Source organism: Mya arenaria, chromosome 14 (assembly GCF_026914265.1).
Source record: "Mya arenaria isolate MELC-2E11 chromosome 14, ASM2691426v1".
NCBI lineage: Eukaryota > Metazoa > Mollusca > Bivalvia > Myida > Myidae > Mya > Mya arenaria.
In genome coordinates, this window is record NC_069135.1 from 44,920,765 (window position 1) to 44,936,390 (window position 15,626).

The 15,626-nt window shown below is 39.2% G+C and overlaps 1 protein-coding gene across 3 annotated transcripts; it reads right to left on the bottom strand.

Annotated features, from left to right (window-relative positions):
• Positions 1-963: 963 nt before the first annotated feature.
• On the bottom strand, positions 964-15,234 carry LOC128216684 (glutathione S-transferase Mu 5-like). 3 transcript variants are annotated; one of them, XM_052923328.1, is made up of 7 exons: positions 15,068-15,234; positions 7,745-7,820; positions 6,951-7,021; positions 5,455-5,536; positions 2,553-2,653; positions 2,172-2,267; positions 964-1,511 (listed from the first exon to the last, which is right to left on the bottom strand). In XM_052923328.1, exons 1-7 carry the CDS (start codon positions 15,098-15,100, stop codon positions 1,317-1,319), a joined length of 654 nt encoding a protein of 217 aa, XP_052779288.1. In that variant the 5' UTR covers positions 15,101-15,234; the 3' UTR covers positions 964-1,316. The 3 variants fall into 3 exon arrangements, with proteins under 3 accessions (XP_052779288.1, XP_052779290.1, XP_052779289.1); XM_052923330.1 differs by lacking the exon at positions 15,068-15,234 and adding an exon at positions 13,336-13,425; XM_052923329.1 differs by lacking the exon at positions 15,068-15,234 and adding an exon at positions 11,027-11,146.
• Positions 15,235-15,626: the final 392 nt, after the last annotated feature.

Below are 15,626 nucleotides of genomic sequence, written 5' to 3' on the forward strand. Positions count from 1 at the left end.
GAACCACTGCCACATCATAACAGTATTGCATCAGCCTGACCTAGTCTCATATGGGAACCACTGCCACATCATAACAGTATTGTATCAGCCTGACCTAGCCTCATATGGGAACCACTGCCACATCATAACAGTATTGCATCAGCCTGACCTAGTCTCATATGGGTACCACTGCCACATCATAACAGTATTGCATCAGCCTGACCTAGTCTCATATGGGTACCACTGCCACATCATAACAGTATTGCATCAGCCTGACCTAGTCTCATAGGGGTACCACTGCCACATCATAACAGTATTGCATCAGCCTGACCTAGTCTCATAGGGGTACCACTGCCACATCATAACAGTATTGCATCAACCTGACCTAGTCTCATATGGGTACCACTGCCACATCATAACAGTATTGCATCAGCCTGACCTAGTCTCATAGGTGTACATCATAACGGTATTGCATCAGCCTGACTTAGTCTCATATGGGTACCACTGCCACATCATAACAGTATTGCATCAGCCTGACTTATTCTCATATGGGTACCACTGCCACATCATAACAGTATTGCATCAGCCTGACTTAGTCTCATATGGGTACCACTGCCACATCATAACAGTATTGCATCAGCCTGACCTAGTCTCATATGGAAACCACTGCCACATCATAACAGTATTGCATCAGCTTGACCTAGCCTCATAGGGGTACCACTGCCACATCATGACAATATTGCATTAGCGTGACCTAATGTCATATGGGTACCGCTGCCACATCATTTTATTTGCAGATCCTTGTGAACATATGGACAAAGTTAGAACAATTGATGCTCATAAAATGTGGGAATACGTCCAGGGTCATAGGAGTCTCTTTGCTTCAACAAGCCAGCCAGGTCTACCCGGACAGAAGGTTTCTTCATGCAGAAACAACTTCAATTTTCAGAAAATAGGTATTTACCAGTGCAGAAGGTCAACACATATCAGTTTACAGTTTATTTTAGAACTGTACTCACTCAAGTTATAACAAACAATAACCTTACAACCATTGGATTCGTTGAAAATGATAATACTTATATATATATATATATAAGTAATACTTGAATGAATACAAATTATATTTTTTTATAACTCTGCATGTATGTATAGAATATTTCTGACGGCATGTTGACTACAAAATCTAACTAAAGAAAACTAGAACTGTAAACCTAAATCAACCAAACTAATAACGTTTTGCCAACTATCTATTCTATGGCTGGTAGCATTTAAATTATCCGGGTTTTAAACGCTAGAAGATAGCGTTAACTTAATGTCGTATCCAAGAAACATGTTGATCATTTGAACGCGGCAGATTTGTTGTTGATGGGCATATTTTTCACTTTATCCTGCGCCAGGTATTCTTTGACTTTTGGCAGCTGAGAAAACCTCTGCAGGAAAGCCTTAAGTTTCGGGCAAGCGTCAAGGCTGTCGGCCTTCATTCTCAGATGCTGGTCCAGTAACTCGTACATAGGGAAATCTGCTACAGTCGGCTGTAAATATCAAACATAAAGATACGTTAATAGGTAGTGTATATAGTGTCCACCTTTAATTAAAGATATTTTGATACTGGGTAAGTCGTCGACTCCTACTGGATTCTTAAGATTCCGTTTGATTCCTTGAAAGTCTACGACCCTTACTTAATTCTTAAAACGCCCATGAAACTACACAACTCCAGTTATAACTTATGCAACGGTCGCAGTATAACCAGACTCATAGAGTTCATTTCAAATGTGCATTTAATTTGTTCATAATGAACAAGTGTACCGATTTGTATACTTATATATCAAGCGGTGTTAAATCAACATGGCTAATACAAGTGTTTGTAAGATGGTGGGAACAACAACGGTTGAACTGGTATGGTGTCCGCATCTCATTCAATGAAAGTAAACGGAATTTTCCCACAGAGACATTGGCGACATTCTTTTTAAACTTTTAGATATGTATGAACACAACATCTCCTATTTAAACTTCCGGTGACGTGTTAATACCATTGTTACTAGGTTATTTTTGATATTGGATTGTGTAAAACATGACAGAGTCCCTTTAATACATTTCAGATTTATAGAAGATCAAATCTCATTCACAATTTAAAGAAAATACATATATGTATTGGATTTTTGATAAATTGCAGAAATCACTACAGTTCGAACCTTATTCCCGACGAACCAGTCGTTGTTCCCAAGCTTCTTTTCAAATAGCGCCAACGTTGGCTGGACGTTCTTGAAGTAGTCCTCTTTCAAGCTCTCCTGCAATGAAATATGGGTTCTGTTATGTGACTATCGGTGCCACAAGGTGCTCTTAACTAGAGTTAATTGTTATGTGTACTCCGAAAATAATCTGAAGTTGGTCTACACGGTAATGGTGTTTAGGCATAGATATCGCACACAATGGAAACACATACATGTAGTTCTTTCCTCATTTCCTATGGTAAAGACACTAAAGACATATTCTATTTTTATCAAGTTTTCCCTTTATGTTAGTGTCAACCATAAGTTTTTTTTAAATATGACGGTATCAAATTTTTTCCATACGTAGTCTTTATTGTAACAGAGCCGAACAACGCCATTCCTCAGGTCCATTGCCTGGTCCAGCATGAAATCAACATACGCTTTCTCCGTATCATTTGTGCCGTCTGAAAACAGATAATAAGGGGTCATACCAATGATACAGATAAATGGACACTCGATATCATGCGGACCATACATCGGCATTTATAAAACATATTAAGTCCTTTCCTAACTTGATTTATTAAGTACCTCACTTATTAAATATTTTAATAAATTATTAAGTATCTAAAAATACTGAAATACTTTATTTTCACTGATTTGATTGAATATACATACTAAACATCACATTTAACTTCTTCTGATTCGACAACAAACATTTTAGGAAATTTACTTAATTATAAGTACTGTCCAGTACAATGTATGTATTATTAATGTTTTGCAACTGTTTAATCAATAAAGACCCAAACTTAACATCAAACCATCTTAAGGGGCGAGATTGCCGCTTGGACGTCATTTTCTGATAATTGAGCGGTTGCGAAACTTGACTAGGTACGTTAACATGTGTTTGTACATGTGTGCTCTATGTCATACGTGTACATGTGTATGTACGTGTGTGCTCTATGTCATACGGGTACGTGTACATGTGTATGTACGTGTGTGCTCTATGTCATACGGGTACGTGTACATGTGTATGTACGTGTGTGCTCTATGTCATACGGGTACGTGTACATGTGTATGTACGTGTGTGCTCTATGTCATACGGGTACGTGTACATGTGTATGTAAGTGTGTGCTCTATGTCATACGGGTACGTGTACATGTGTATGTACGTGTGTGCTCTATGTCATACGGGTACGTGTACATGTGTATGTACGTTTTTGCTCTATGTCATACGGGTACGTGTACATGTGTATGTACGTTTTTGCTCTATGTCATACGGGTACGTGTACATGTGTATGTAAGTGTGTGCTCTATGTCATACGGGTACGTGTACATGTGTATGTACGTGTGTGCTCTATGTCATACGGGTACGTGTACATGTGCATGTACGTGTGTGCTCTACGGCATACGGGTACGTGTACATGTGCATGTTTGTGTGTGCTCTACGTTATACGGTACGTGTACATGTGTATGTTTGTGTGTGCTCTACGTTATACGGTACGTGTACATGTGTATGTTTGTGTGTGCTCTATGTCATACGGGTACGTGTACATGTGTATGTTTGTGTGTGCTCTATGTCATACGGGTACGTGTACATGTGTATGTACGTGTGTGCTCTACGTCATACGGGTACGTGTACATGTGTATGTACGTTTTTGCTCTATGTCATACGGGTACGTGTACATGTGTATGTACGTGTGTGCTCTATGTCATACGGGTACGTGTACATGTGTATGTACGTTTTTGCTCTATGTCATACGGGTACGTGTACATGTGTATGTAAGTGTGTGCTCTATGTCATACGGGTACGTGTACATGTGTATGTAAGTGTGTGCTCTATGTCATACGGGTACGTGTACATGTGTATGTACGTGTGTGCTCTATGTCATACGGGTACGTGTACATGTGTATGTACGTTTTTGCTCTATGTCATACGGGTACGTGTACATGTGTATGTAAGTGTGTGCTCTATGTCATACGGGTACGTGTACATGTGTATGTTTGTGTGTGCTCTATGTCATACGGGTACGTGTACATGTGTATGTAAGTGTGTGCTCTATGTCATACGGGTACGTGTACATGTGTATGTAAGTGTGTGCTCTATGTCATACGGGTACGTGTACATGTGTATGTACGTGTGTGCTCTATGTCATACGGGTACGTGTACATGTGTATGTTTGTGTGTGCTCTATGTCATACGGGTACGTGTACATGTGTATGTTTGTGTGTGCTCTATGTCATACGGGTACGTGTACATGTGTTTGTACGTGTGTGCTCTACGTCATACGGGTACGTGTACATGTGTATGTACGTGTGTGCTCATGTGGACGTCTGAGTGTTTTCCACGTCATACAGATGCGTGTACATGAGGACGTCTGTGTATGTTCTACGTCATGCAGATGCGTGAACATGTGGACGTCTGAGTATGTTCTACGTCATGCAGATGCGTGTACATGCCGACATCTCAGTGTGTTCTACGTTATGCAGATGCGTGTACATGAGGACGTCTGAGTATGTTCTACGTCATGCAGATGCGTGTACATGAAGACGTCTGTGTATGTTCTACGTCATGCAGATGCGTGTACATGTGGACGTCTGAGTATGTTCTACGTTATGCAGATGCGTGTACATGAGGACGTCTGAGTAAGTTCTACGTCAGGCAGATGCGTGTACATGAGGACGTCTGAGTATGTTCTACGTCATGCAGATGCGTGTACATGTGGACGTCTGTGTATGTTCTACGTCATGCAGATGCGTGTACATGTGGACGTCTGAGTATGTTCTACGTTATGCAGATGCGTGTACATGAGGACGTCTGAGTATGTTCCACGTCAGGCAGATGCGTGTACATGAAGACGTCTGTGTATGTTCTACGTCATGCAGATGCGTGTACATGTGGACGTCTGTGTATGTTCTACGTCATGCAGATGCGTGTACATGTGGAAGTCTGAGTATGTTCTACGTCAGGCAGATGCGTGTACATGAGGACGTCTGAGTATGTTCTAGGTCATGCAGATGCGTGAACATGTGGACGTGTGTGTGCTCTTTGTCACACAGGTACGTGCACATTGAACACGTTAAAAGTTATAGGATCGATAGCACGAGGAACGTGGTTAAGGCGGTACCAGTGAGTCTACCAATACTATTTGAAAGAGAAAATTCGCAAACGACATTTAAACCCAACTGCAATTTTAGCCTGTACGTATAGCTGCACATACATGTTCACGTACACATCGTGTTTCGCAACCTTTCGGAACATTATATACCTAGTTTATGCTTCCTGGCCACGTGCTTCAGAATGGCATTGCTTTGGGTGATTTTCACATCTCCGTCGATGTAGTACGGCAACTGTATTTATCAAAAACATACTGTATGTAGTTCATGTTTAAAATAAAGATTTCTAAAAGCACTTTCAGGACAACAAGAGGACCAACTGCATACAAAATGCCCGTCCTAATTTTAGGACACCTAGTTTGGTGATAAGTGGTTGTACCTTAAGCCAAATGTAGAGAGCCGTCACTGTAAATTCAGTTTTTACCAATTCAAGGGTCATAACTCTGGAGTGACTGAGACGACAAGGCTGGTTACCGACCTGGCCGAGATACTCATGCGATATGGCTGGTAAACGAACTTGTCCAAGAAATTATCCCAATACACATTTTACCTTACTAGTATTTTGTGATGATTGGACAAATGCTTATAAAGTAATTGATCGGACAAGAACAATTATAAGTACATTTTAAAATGAATCGGCAATGAACACTTGAATGACTTGAGCAATACGTCAAGTTATCAAATTTGTCCGATATATCATAAGTTTTTTTCATAACTATACAAATTCTGACCAAATTTGGTGAAGATTGAACCTGGGGTTCTAAATTTACCAGTTCAATAACAAGACCAATTTTAGGTATTTTTTATCATGAAAGAACTTTTGAGTGATAAGACCGACATGGCTGGTTATCGAACATTTCTATGGTACTTTGCCCATACACATTCTGACCAAATTTGGTTATTATTACACAGTCTTTTAAAGTTATTGATCGGACAACACACTAGACGATGCCCGCTCGCTCGTATGCCACAGGTGACACAAGAGATGATTGTCAAACATATTGCTTCCCTAATCTCCGCGTTGACAGGAATACTCGGACAATTGAATAACATGTGAATGGACCAAAATGTCAGCTGTTTTGACCTTATGACCTCAGAATCAATAGGGGTCATCTATTGGTCACGCCCTACCTCAACGTTAAGTTTGAGGACGGTTGGAACATGCATTGCCAAGTATACATTCGGACAAGATTGTTACCTTCAATGTCATTATGACATTTGTCTTTGGGCCCAATGACCCCAAAATCAAATTAATAACAGGGGATATCTATTGGTCACGCTGAACCTCCACGTCAAGTTTGGGGACCGTCAAGCACTAGTGGATTGGCGTGGGAGGGGGCGTAGTGTGTGTGGGTAGAGTGTCGCTCTACTTCTCCTATGTTTATTCTTAATCAGATAGAGTTTACCAGATATACTAGAAATGTTTTGTTTATTCTTGTAGCAATTCAAGTAAACTACGTACTATTTCGTAAATATTTGCTAAAACGAGGTGTGTTTTCTTGATGTAAACATATACCAGTATTCGATCGATATGTCAGTACGGGTGTTAACTGGGCAATTAATATATTTAAATTAAACATTGCACAACCTTTTCAAATATGTGGTTTTTGCTGCAAGCAACTCAGATGTACTATACATTCATACATACATTAGGAAAGTCTAGAATGTCATTGAAAGATGGTTTGACGTCCGTCCAAGCTGCTCGACTGAGTTCCGGAGCTATAAAAAAGACACATATTGTTTGTACAACAGTTAAGCATGGATCATAAGAAGAAATTGACTTGCAACAGCTTGTGATAATATATCTGTAAAGATAAACTGAAGCAAGCAAGTCAGTCTTTGATGCATGTATTTTATGTATTTTTTGTATTTCAGTTAAGAAATAAAATAAACATATCCAAATTTCATCTCAACAGTGACACGTTGTCCTAAGCCCTTAGGATATTCAATACTGTTAACCTAATGATACGTGGTAGGGAGTATACTGAACAATCGGACAATCCATATTTAGCACCGCTAACCAGATGATAGGTGGTAGAGGGCATACTGAACAATCGGACAATCCATATCCAGCACCGTTAACCTGATGCTAGGTGGTAGAGGGGATACTGAACAATCGGACAATCCATATTCAGCACCGTTAACCTGATGATGGGTGGTAGACGTTCCTGTACACCAGAGTGATGATGCTATGCGTACATAGATTTAGCATTGTCGAACCTCTGATGAATGGGAATGGTGGTAGAGGGTACACTGCACCTACAGACTTACATGTGTGACTACCGTAAACCTATTGATAGGTGGAAGAGATCGTCCAACACCATCGGACTCATCATATTGAATACAGTTTACACTGGTCAAATTTGTAACGTCAGAAAACAAGTGTCGTGGGTATTACATGGACTTGTACTTCTAAAACGCAGGTTATTTGTTAATACTCACCATCCCCTTGTTCATACTGCACGTCTTCAAACTCCTCCCCCGCGTATGTTAGGAGAAATCTGATTGGCTGAGCAAGCTGCAAAAAAAATACGATTGTAGGTGTCCGTATAAACAATACAATTCAATACAATATGTTTATTCGCATAAAAAAACTTGCTAAGTTTATAGCGAGCTACAAACAGAAGGGTAGTGATATATGAGAATTAGTCTTATAATCTGATTGGTTTCCATATCTGCTTGCCGAGTGAGTCTATTCCGAATAGAGGGATAGGGTATATAAGTATCTTCCATGACCGTTAGTTGGTTCATCCCAACCCGAGCGTAGGGTGACCGTTAGTTGGTTCATCCCAACCCGAGCGTAGGGTGACCGTTAGTTGGTTCATCCCAACCCGAGCGTAGGGTGACCGTTAGTTGGTTCATCCCAACCCGAGCGTAGGGTGACCGTTAGTTGGTTCATCCCAACCCGGGCGTAGGGTGACCGTTAGTTGGTTCATCCCAACCCGGGCGTAGGGTGACCGTTAGTTGGTTCATCCCAACCCGGGCGTAGGGTGACCGTTAGTTGGTTCATCCCAACCCGAGCGTAGGGTGACCGTTAGTTGGTTCATCCCAACCCGAGCGTAGGGTGACCGTTAGTTGGTTCATCCCAACCCGAGCGTAGGGTGACCGTTAGTTGGTTCATCCCAACCCGAGCGTAGGGTGACCGTTAGTTGGTTCATCCCAACCCGGGCGTAGGGTGACCGTTAGTTGGTTCATCCCAACCCGGGCGTAGGGTGACCGTTAGTTGGTTCATCCCAACCCGGGCGTAGGGTGACCGTTAGTTGGTTCATCCCAACCCGAGCGTAGGGTGACCGTTAGTTGGTTCATCCCAACCCGAGCGTAGGGTGACCGTTAGTTGGTTCATCCCAACCCGAGCGCAGGGTGTTTTGTGGAAACGAGGTTTACCGAGAAGACAACACTTTCAAACTTAGCTGATGCGACTCGTTAGACATCAATTCGTTGAACGACATACATTTATACATATTAATTCATATTTTTTCAACATAATTTATGCACTATTGAAAACCAGTTTAAGGAACAAAATCGCTCCTAAGATTCTTGTTTGATGAAACGGAAAATATTTTCATTCGCTGAAAAATGCATTGACGGAAAATGAAATCCAAACAGAACCAACACACTTCAAATTCAGATTGACCAAAGCAAACAGTCAACTGTCAAACAGTTGTTAATGAAAGGCAGCAGAAGTCAGACATACTAACACACTATTAGACGAACAAACACTATTACAGACACACAATAATACATATGAGTACGAACAATCAGTCACGCGAACAGTCAGACATACGATTAATAAGGCGGACGAACAATTAGAAAAACAAACACGTAGACAAAGGAACAGTCAGACATGCAACAGTCAGATATACGAACACACAATTAGACGAATAATCACTATAACAGACAAACAATCAAACATACGAGCAATCAGACAGACAAACAATCGGACAGACGAACAAACTGACGAACAATCAGACATACAAACAGGCAGACGAACAATTAGACTCACGAACAGGCAGACGACCAATAAAACAGAAGAACAGACTGACGAAAAATCAGACAGACAAACAGACAAACGAACAATCAAACGGACGAATAATCAGAAGGCCGAACAATCGGATAGACGAACAATTAGACAGACGACCAATAAGACAGACGAATTAGCAGGCGCTCGTACAATCATACAAACGAACAATCAGAAATTAACAATTAGACAGACAGACAAACAATCAGACATATTAACAGACAGACCAGGGGGTCCAGGAATTGACGTAAGGGAAGGGCCGTAACTTCGGGCCACAACCTTTTTCGACATTCGCCCTTTCCCCAGAACTGAAATTCGGATAGTTAAAACAGTTGGCATTGAAATGTTTAGACAATACTTAGTCCAAAATGGTGTTATTTGAGCTTTTTTTATTATATTTTTCTCCGATTATGACATAAAAAGTAAACTTGACCGCTTTTTAGCAGGGGGGGGGGGGGCGCTGGGTGCGCCCCTCCCCATGGATCCACTAGTGCAGTCAATGGACAATCTACCAAAGGACCAAACAGACATGTATATAAACAAACAGGCAAACGAAAAACAAGACAAATAAACGGTCAGGCGTACAGGCATGCAAAATATGAACAGATAGATCTATATAGTTATACAATATCAATCAGGCGCGAAGCTGCCTATACGCGAGTACGCGGCTCAATCCACACGAACTGACAAAGTAAACAACAAAGCAGCCAAAGTTGCAGTATGCATACTTGACTAAACTGTACATTTTCCAGTATCAAATACAGCAGGTCAGAACGCCCAGAGTTCACCAGATTGCACCATGGTTTTCAAACATTTCAGAGGGGTATGCCCCCGGACCCCCTAGCACAATTATGAATCTACATGAAGAGAGGGCTAGCTACTCGCCAGTCAATATAAAAAAGATAAAAGTTTAGAATAGGTTAGAGAATGGTGTGTGGAAAGACAGACGCACAAAACAGAGAAGAAGGAAAGAATGTCTTAAGAGATGAGTTAAAACTAGGCAAGATAAACACAATAACCTTCTAGAAGGACTGTATCTGTGTACACAAAGATAATGACAAACTGTGGTCCTATATACACACAGTGAATTCACAACGTAGGCATATATATACATGTTTATTTTCCATCTTTACTGCGACACTCTTATCAATACATACAACGTCCTACTAAACAATGCATTGATGGAAAATATTAATTACTATTAACAATATTATAACTATGTATTTAATAGCTGAAAACGCCCAAAAAATAAATGATTGGTGAATGCTGAAAGATTTACTGCGATTTACTATGGTCTCATAAGGTAGCAATACCGTGTTTTCTATACATTTCTTTTAAATTAAACTCGGCATCCTTCATAAGAACCACTATTTTCGACATTTATTCATCCTTTTTGGTATATTAAAACAAATGTATTAAATGTGTTAAATCTTATTTAGGAATAATAGTGCGTCTTTAAAGCGTATTATATGATTTATGTTGATAAATATCATTGCTTAACAAGTTTAACTAGTAATTGTGCGGCAAAAAATGTACCCGAGTAGTAACTTAACAAATAAAAAACAACGTTTTCAGAACATGATGAGCTTTGAAAAGCCTACCAAACTCAGAAAAACTTTTTTACATGAGTCCGTCAATGAAATAAAAGCACAGCTACAATCAATCAATAATATAATATATAATCAATTTAAAGCAATGTAACATACCCCGCGAATTTTCCAGTAAGCAAATGTCGGCATCTTAAAGCTTTAAATAACACCGCTGCACGTTTTTCGAAACCTTAAGACTAGATTATGACCTCGTTCAGACAAACGAATGCGTTAGCTGTATGATGTTTATCTCTGTAGATCTGTGTGCAGTGTGTTTGTGTATACCACGTGATATTTTACGTCATTTGTACACTACAACAGAAGGCAACATTTTGCGAACCCACAACCTCTATGGCGTGAGGCTGACACCTTATCATTAGACCACTCTACATGTACAGCTTGAAACGAAGACTTAAATCAAAGATAACTTTTCTTTTACAACACCATTTCTAAATGAAACAAAGGGCAGTCTATGGCGCTTGAAGGGCCCCGACTTCGATTTATTACCGAAGTTTGATAAGGTGATTAGTTTCTTCAAACACTTCGACAAACCATTTTCCAAAACATTGTTTTGACAGTGTCTGATAGACGGCCGTATTGTGAAAAGGGATTGTCGAACTTTTAAGTTTTAAGAAACTTAACTCTCAATTAAACTCGGTAAAAGACCGAAGGCGGTGCTATAAATGTAAGCGGCGAAGACTGCGCTATTTTTCATTTATAATTAAAATGGTAAAAATAGGAAAGTGATCTTTGTTCAAGGTCTTCATTCGAAGAAAAAATATTGCCTTCCGACGTAGCATTTATGACGCATTTTATCATGTGGTATACACACACTTTCATAAAATATTCAATCATCGTATACATGTCGGCGGCACCCAAAATTTAAATCGTCCAGGTTTACTTTTATTTCAATATAGCAGAAAAAAACTAATAAAATACGCCCAAATTGCACCCTTTCGGACTAGAAATTGTTAAAAGATTTCTACGGGGAGTACACTCCTGCCAACACTTTAAACCATAGAAATATCTGTTCTGAGGAAGGGGCGCAAATCAAAAGGTTACTCTTACGTCGAACGGATAAAAAGGTACAAAAACGAACGTCAATAAAAATCGAGTGACAGGCATTGTACAAAAATCTAACGACACCACGTGCTCAAAACCAGACTTGTACACAATCATATTTTCATGTTTCGAGAGTTATTACTCTGAAACCCTACCCATTTACGAACATTGGACGGGATGTTCCGTTTGGATATACTCCGAAAGCGCCAGGGGTGTTTAAAGCATCCACGCCGGTCTTCAGACCGCCAAACAGTACACCGCCCCTTTTCAATTATCTAATAGAATGTGTAACGCTTTGATATCATAATTGTAAAAAAGTACCAAAATGTAAAAAAAAATGTGTCGGAGACCGGGTTCGAACCCGCGTCGCCAAAATTGAAATCTAGCGGCTTACTCACTAAGCTACAAAGGCATATTCTAAGCGGGTGACATAATTAAGCAATACACCTACCTCGGTAATATCACGCAGAAGGAATGAATTCTACCTGGTAGACATACCCAGTAATCTTTTTTAATGGAAAAATACGAAATAACTGCTAAACTTATAAATTGTAAACTATGTGGTACTTCAGTTAGTAAGTTTCAATGCATTGTACACATCGATGCCAAGTTTATGTCAGTTTTCGACAATTTTCTTTTTCCCCCGCTATTTTATCATACGTGAGACAGCCCCTTTAAAGAAAAAGTTATTCAATATGACATTATATTTTTTTCTATAAGAAACATGAATTTCAATACATTTGCATCTTTTTACAATTTAGAAAATCATGATTCCTTGTGTAAAAATGTAACTGGTAATAAGTCACATAACACGAAGAAGGCCGACATAGCTGTGCTAATGATATACACAAGAAAGCATTTTGAAGTCATTAAAAAAATCAACATATAGGTTATACGTATAGGTTTATCAAAGGATTTATTTCACTTTACGAAGATGTCTTGTTAACACATGTTCCTCCAATTGATTTAAAGGTAATAATTATGACGAATGCGACTTTTTGAAGATATGGAGCATGATTTCGAGATTGGTAAAAGTTTTATAATAGGGGATCTTAATAGTAGAACTTTTAAGTAAAGATTTCCTTTTCTTTGGCACGTATAAAGTTAACATGCCTACCAGCTGTCAGATTTTTATTTATCCTTCACTACGTGTTTCTAGAAGACATGTGCTGATGATGATGATGATGATGTGATGATGATGATGATGATGATGATGATGATGATGATGAGGAGGAGGAGGAGGAGTAGGAGTAGGAGTAGGAGAAGGAGTTCAATGGTAGAAGTCAAAATCGCATGTACACACGAGTCCTTTAATGAGTATGAAAGCACAATTTAAATCGAAGACAAAGGGAAACTGTTCTTACCCCACGAGTTTTCCAGTAAGCTAAAGTCGGCATCTTTAATAACACCTGCGTTCGTTAAGCAATACCTTTAAATTAAAACCAACTTGTGACCTTGGCATCACAAGTATAAGATTAAACCAGTGCGTTTGGTCATATCGGCGCATGTATAACAAATTATCACTAGCGGGCCCAGGGGGAGGGGGAGCCCGGCACAAACCGCGCCCCCCCCCCCACTAAATTTAGCAAAGTTTCATTTCGATATAGGATTAAAAAAAAGTTATAAAATACGCCCGAAATGAACCATAACGGAGTAGCAATTGTGATTCCTGGGGGAGAACCCTCAAACCACTCTGCCAACACTTGAAAAACAAATTAATTTCGCTTCGGAGGGAGGGGCGCAAGTCAAAAGGTTGTATGCATTCTAACCAACCAGACTTCTTTGTATCTGAAATTTCGACTTCAATGAAGTCAGATTACTTATTTCATACAGATACTTAAATCATTCCGAGGTTCAGTCGAGCATGCCATTTGATGACGCTATCAATGATCTGAATAACTTCATAAATACTGCATAATTATACACAATGTAGTACCTATGATGGTGAACTATCTTGTGAATTGAGAAATCACCCGCGCCGTAACTTACGTCATAGAAGAGACACAACCCTTAAGGGGCTGTACTCCTTATGATGAAAAAGGAGAAAACTGACATAACTTGATATCGATGTGTACAATGCATTGATACTAACTATCTGAAGTACCACATAGTTTACAATTATATTTTTCCCCTATTTTTCCATTAAAAAAGATTACTAGGTATGTATACCTAGTAGAATTCATTCTTATGCGTGATTGGCTAGTCGATGTTATCACGTGATATTACCAACTTAGGTATATAGCTTATAATGTTCCAAAAGCTTAGGGTAAGCATTCGTAGCACAGTGGATACAGCACTGAACTGCACATTTGGCAACACGGGTCTCCGATTAGATTTTCCTTACAATTATGATATCAAAGAGTAAAACATTTTATTAAATAATTGTCCTGAGACTCGTTACAGGAAAAAAAATGGTGCCAATCTGATGTATAGTCTCTTTAATGGGATTATAGTCCATTAAGACTATAGGGATGCTATACCGCTCATTTACAAAAGTTCGCTCAAATGTACGCGGGTCTGGGAAACAATTTGGTCGAACTTAAAATAAACAAATATGAAACCGACATGATAGAGGGATAGCTACGCCCCTGTCAATATAAACAAGATAAAAGTTTAGGTTGAATGTCTTAGGGTGCGCATTTGGTTATAAAATGGTGTGTGTGTCAAGACAGACGCACAAAACAGACACGCAGAGACGAGTTAAAAGAATGCAAGATAAACACAATAACCTTCTAGAAGGACTGCATGTATGTACACAAAGATAATGACAAAGCGTGGTAAAGTAATATAATCACACAGTGAATTCACAACGTAGGCATGCACAGGTTTATTTCTATCTTTAAAGCGTGTTTTATGATTTATATTGATAAATATAATTGCTTAACATTCTTAAGTTAAATAATTGTACAGCAAATGTACCCGAGTCACGAGTAGATCTAACTAAACAAAAAAGACATCGTTTTCAGAACACGATGAACTTTGAAAAGCCTTCCACACTCAGAAAAACCTCTTTACATAAGACGTCAATGATATAAAAGCACAGCTACATTCAATCAATACTAAAATATATAATTAATGAAAAGCAATGTAACATACCCCGCGAATTTTCCAGTAAGCTAATGTCGGCATCTTAAAGCTTTAAATAACACCTCTGCACGTTTGTCGAAACCTTAAGACTAAATTATGACCTTGTTCAAACAAACGAGTGCGTTAGCTATGATGTTTATTTCTGTAGATCAGTGTGCCCTGTACGCTGTTAATATAAGCAGCGAGGTATATCGACCTATACATAGCCGGTTTAAGGCAGCCAAGTGAATGTACAACCCTTAAACTTCCTGTATTGTATATTTCATAAAAAAAAGTTGTACAGATTTATTTAAGATTTATCATTCGTTAAGGCTCAAGTTATTGGAAGATTTTCTCCATGACATAAATATTTGTATATATATTTACTAGTGTACAAAATTGATTATTGTATCATCGTATTGATGTCGGATAATAATACAATGGAATTACAAGCGGATTCAGGGCGGAAGGCGCACCATCCACCCCCCCACCCCTTTAAATCGTCCAAGTGTACTCTATATTTCAAGTTAGGAGAAAAAAAGTAATAAAATACGCCTAAAATGAACAATTTCTGACTACAAATTGTTAA